This window comes from Fragaria vesca, linkage group LG1 (assembly GCF_000184155.1).
Source record: "Fragaria vesca subsp. vesca linkage group LG1, FraVesHawaii_1.0, whole genome shotgun sequence".
NCBI classification, from domain to species: Eukaryota; Viridiplantae; Streptophyta; class Magnoliopsida; order Rosales; family Rosaceae; genus Fragaria; species Fragaria vesca.
Genome location: NC_020491.1, coordinates 12,923,859 through 12,929,642, shown reverse-complemented (window position 1 = coordinate 12,929,642; position 5,784 = coordinate 12,923,859). Strand labels below are relative to the sequence as shown.

At 40.4% G+C, this 5,784-nt stretch overlaps 1 protein-coding gene across 1 annotated transcript; it reads right to left on the bottom strand.

Moving 5' to 3' along the window:
• Positions 1-3,527: 3,527 nt before the first annotated feature.
• LOC101297488 lies at positions 3,528-5,030 on the bottom strand. Its single transcript, XM_004289248.1, has one exon. The coding sequence runs from the start codon at positions 5,028-5,030 to the stop codon at positions 3,528-3,530; it is 1,503 nt and encodes a 500-aa protein (XP_004289296.1).
• Positions 5,031-5,784: the final 754 nt, after the last annotated feature.

The window sequence follows — 5,784 nt, the reverse complement described above, 5'->3', positions numbered from 1 at the left end:
AAAAAAAAAAAAAAAAATACAATTCTAACCATTATACAACTCTAACCATGAACTGCCATCCGTCATACATTCTACAACTCTTCAACAATCATTAACAAATATCAACTCATCTCACAAATTCACATTCTAGCCAAACATTATGTCAAAGTGGCAGGAAAATAAATTTACCTTGAAATCAGCCGACTCAAAGTGCCAGCAAAGCCAGTCCCACTCATCCCGCCTGTGTATCAAATCTGGCGGGATTGTTCCTCTCCCATACTTCTTATAGTGCCTTGAAAAGTCCCCATTCCAATCTCTATATATGGTACCCGCCTTATCTTCAAGCCACGCCCACATCCATTTATCGCCAAAATCAATTTTAAAATACGGCTACAACACAAACATTCACCAACTCACTAAACATATAATCATATAACCAACTTATTTCACTAAACATAATGACATAATGAACCAACTGACTACACATATAACCATATAACCATATAACCAACTTCATTCCTAAACATAACTACTTTCTGAACCAACTGACTACACATATAACCATATAACCATATAACCAACTTCATTCCTAAACATAATGACATAATGAACCAACTGACTAAATATATAACCATATAACATAATGAAGAATAAAACAACTCATTCACCAAAAGAGAAAGCAAGACTCTCACCGTAAGCCCGTCTATCAACTTCTTCTTCTCAAAGTCACCAAGGCATTCCCAGTTTCCCGCCGACAATTTGACTTTGGATCGAATAATTGCACCAATGCTATTGACCAGGAGGCTGCTCACTGATGATGAAGATGGTCCTCTGATGAATTCGTCATACACTGCTTCGATCTTCCCGGTACATTTCACAATTCTTTTCACTTTGTCCAAGTTGTCGAACCCTCGTCGGCGTTTTGGGGGAGGTCCCGTGGACTTCTTAGTACCACGTTCGCCTCCTCATCTTCTGGTGTGACATCGTCGATCTCGTCCTCATCCAGTGGGGGAGCTGTTTCGGCAATCGATACTGGTGGTGGAGGTGGAATCGTTTCACGAACAACATCTCCTGTCGGCGCTGCCGTATCTTCCGTTGTGCAGGATCCATACTGGGTTGCACAAGCCGCTCTTAATCTCTCACTTGCAAGCTCCCTGGCCTTTTTCTTCGTCAATGTGGCATGCCGGGGATAGGGTGGGAATGAAATTGGGATTAGATGGTAGAGGGGAGGCGAACAACAGAATTGAGATTGAATGTAGTTGCTGGGATTGAAAGAGAAATTCTCAAAGTAATGAGGAGAAGTCGGGATTAATTAGGGTTCGAATGGGGGAGATGAATCACTGATTCAAAGTCGGTAGGGTTTACGGTTTCGAAATTGGGGAGGCGCTGGCGAATTTCGGGGATGGTGGAGGAGTTGCGAAACGGGGAGTAGCAGGAACCGATCGATTTGGGTATATACTAATGGATGTTGCTACGAAACCCAGCCCTTCGTGGCCCGACACAACTTTCGAAAACTCGGCGCAAAATGGTGCCGCGCTAATTTTTGGACCTTTGCTACGAGATTAACATTTTCGTCGCTTAGGATATGGAATTTACCGACGAAACTTATTTTTTCGTCGCAAATTTAGTCGCAATATTTGAAATTGATGTATATTTTCATTAAATACATTTCTTTAAATTTAATTATTTAACAGTACAAATACATATGTTTTACAATACAAATACATATGTTCTTGTGCACACCGAAATATGTTTCAACAATATAATTAAGTATTACTCAATCGCTATCCTCGTAATCTGGATCTTCTAGATCATCCTCAGGAATTTCATCTGAATCTTCATCTTCATCATTAATGAAGTCGTGACTAGGTGGGATGTACGGCAGTGAACCGAAATCGAACTCTAAACCCGAAATTGGAATGTACTCGCCTTGTGGGAAGTGGATGTCGTTGTTGATGCGAATAATGCTTGTGTCGGGGATGTCAGAATTTAAAGGCTCTTGATATGGTTCAAGAGCCATATTCTCAATATTTTGTTCTACTTGGCCCCCTTGAAGTGTGGTTGCGTTAAAGATACTTCTATGCTCCATCACGTTAACTACTTTCCAACCCCCACCAGCTTTCGGATCATCAAGATAAAACACTTGTTTTGCTTGAATGACAAGTACAAACGGGGCATGCTCATACCAGCTTGTGGATGTATTCACTGATAATAGCCCGTGATCCATCTTCATACTCCTCGGAAAATTTGGGTCAGTATTGTACCATCTACACTTGAACAACACAACTCGCATACCTGCTGGATATACTAGTTCGATGACGGCAACAACAATTCCGTAGTATGCAACATTATCCTTACCCACTACCATGATGCCACTGTTCTGTGTCTTTCGGCGTTGATCTCGACGTTCTGTGAGAAACTTAACACCGTTGACTACACAAGCCGCATAAACATTATGTCCTTGTGGCATACACACCAAATGATGCAACTGCGGAGAGTAATCCTTGTCTTGACGTTCTTGCATCCTTGTCACCTACAAACAAATAAAAATATATAAGTTATAAATTATGATCGAAAATGGCATAATTTTTCCCAAATTTTGAAATGAGGAGATTAAACGTACCCATTTTAGGAAATATACAGGAAACGTTTTCTTATGCCTCTCTTCATGCCTGTTCTGATACTTAAGTTGAATAAGTCCCAAATGAGCATCTATATATTCCTTGACTTCGTCACAGTGTTGCAGTACCCACCAATGAGCCTCACATAACTCATCTTCTCTTAAAATTTCTGAATTAGGTAAGTTTCCAAACATTCTTATATCTTCAGAGACAATTGAGAGGTTGAATGTAGGTGTTCTTGCCGGGTCGAGGCCCTCTATGCCATCTGTATTATGGAGATATGACTTGCAATACGTTACACACTCATGTGCAATGTATGCGTTAGCTATTGATCCTTCCGGCTTTGCTCTGTTTTTAACAAAACCTTTATACCCACAAAGTTGTCTAAAAATAAAATAGTTAGTACAAATGAAAATACAGGGAAAATATGTAAATAATAATAATGTATGATTAGGGATTTAGGGTTATAATCATACCTTTCTATGGGAAACATCCAAGTAAAGTGTACTGGACCAGTAAGAAGCACTTGTTCGGGAAGATGGATCATGAGGTGAACCATGATCGAAAAGAAAGTCAGGGGGAAGATCCTCTCCGATTTACATAGGATATAGACAATGTCCGATTTCATTTCAACAACATCTGACTTCTTCAGCTCTCTACTGCATAATCTCTGCCAAAACCTAGACAATGCTACTAACGGCTCCACCACATCATGATGCAGATATGGTCTGATTACCACGGGAAGAAGACGTTGTAATAAAACATGACAGTCATGACTCTTCAATCATGTATCTTCTGTTCCGCCACCTTAACACATCGAGCTATATTTCCTGCATATCCTTGAGGATACTTAACATCATTGAACCAACTGAAAACTTTAGGCTTGAAAGCGGGCTTCACCGAGTAAGGTGCAATAGGCATAAACACTTATCTTGACGCCGTCCTTTTTACCCATAAGTGACGTCGTAAGCCCATCTTTTGCAAATCATCCCGAGCTTTGATACTGTCTTTTGTCTTGTCTTTAATGTCGAGAATTGTTCCCACCACGTTGTCACAAACATTCTTTTCTATGTGCATGACATCTAGGTTGTGTCTAATTCTCAAAGTGGACCGGTAAGGTAATTCAAAGAAAATACTCTTATGATGCCAATTGTCAAGTGCAGCAGGACGCACAAGATTTTGGGCCAAGACATCTTTATCACTACTCAAATATCCAAAATCAAAAGAGTTCAACTTGTATAAAATTTCATCCCTAGACTGAATAGGGGGTGGTTCACGATGCTCTTCCCTGCCATCGAATGCATCTGCATCAAGCCGCCATTCATGATTCATTGGAAGCCATCTACGGTGAACCAGGTAAATAATCCTGTCCGCGTGACGACTAGCATCAACGTTCTCTAAGCAGATGGGACAAGCCTTGTACCCTTGAGTGGTATGAGAAGATAACATACCGTAGCCAGGAAAGTTGCTAATCGTCCACATCACGACTGTTCTCATCCTAAATGAAGTTTTACTATGTCTGTCAAAAGTGGGGATTCCATTTTCCCATAATTCTTTTAGCTCATCAATCAACGGTCTCAAATACACATCTAGACACTTTCCCGAAGAATTGGGACCTGGAATTAACAATACCAGAAAATTATATTCCTTCTTCATACACATCCACGGTGGTAAGTTGTACGGCATTAAAATAACAGGCCAAATGCTATGAGACAGAGTCATATTGCCGCTAGGATTGAACCCGTCTGTTGTTAGTCCGAACCTTACATTTCGAACGTCTTCCGCAAAATCAGGAAATGATGCGTCAAAAGATTTCCAAGCCTCCCCATCTGAGGGGTGTCTCAAAACACCGTCATCTTCCCTAGGAAGACTGTGCCATCTCATCTCCTCTGCAGTCTTTGATAACATGTACAGACGCTGCAATCTCGGAGTTAACGAGAAATAACGAAGAACCTTCACAGGAACAGGTTTCCCTTTATCTGAAGAAGCATCCTCATCATACCTCGGCCCATTGCAAATGGGACAGTAGATAGCATCCTTGTAATCTCCGTAAAATAGCCCGCAATTATTCTTACAGGCATGGATCTTCACACAATCAAGGCCGAGGTCGCCCAAGATCTTTTTTGTCTTATACTGACTCTCAGGAAGTCTATTTATAGGAGGAAGCAAAGTTTTGATAAACTTTGAATAGTCTCCATAATGTCCATTACTCGTTCTGTGCTTTACTTTCAAATGCATCTGTGACATGATGGCACTCAAAACTGAAACTGGACAGTCTTCATACACTGGTGTCTGTGCTTGTTCGAGAAGCCTGCTATACTTCTCATAATTAGACATGTCAACTGGCTCATTGACATTGGGGGCATCATCATCAATTGCCTCTTCTTCATATCTTGAAGCATACGGGAAAACATCATGTAGCATATTCATAGCGGGGTATATAGAAGGGTCGGCAGTACCACTAGATGACCTAACTTCATGAATGTAACTTGCTCAAAATTTCGCTAGTGTAGGATTATTTTCCTCCATCTCAGCGTGTTCCGTCCATATAGTATAATTCTTCCACATACCAAAATGTGACAAGTGTTGTTCCATACCCGATCGTGTCTGCCAATCGTTGCACATACATTTTCTACATGGACACTTGTGCCACTCAGTTCCTGGGGTAGCATGATAATCAACAAATCTCAAGAAATCAAAGATTCCCTGTATATACAAGTGGTGACACCTGTCGTATAACATCCAGCTTTTGTCCATGTTTTGCATCTGCTGTCATAAGAGAAACAACAAATAAGTACCAAGTATATAGCAACAAGCCAACATTACTTATACAAATATTCGTTTCTTCTTCACCTTATGCCTCCGGTTAGGGTCCTAATCCCATTCAGGAGAATAAGACTTTGTTAAGAAATTTGCTATTCTTTTGTTTCGATTTCGATGAGGTAAAATTTCGGCAACATCTCCCTACAGTTCCCCAAGTGCATGAATATCTAAGCCTAGTATGCACTCGAGGAACAATATAGAAGATTCTGTCGAAATTTACATACCCACAATCGAAACCAAAAACAAAAAAACTGCAAATCACGTAACAAACTCTTATTCTCCTAAACTGTCCAAAAATGGGACAATTCAAGAACCATTTTAGTTTGTTGCCAAACCAAAATCATTCTCGAACGGGATTTCT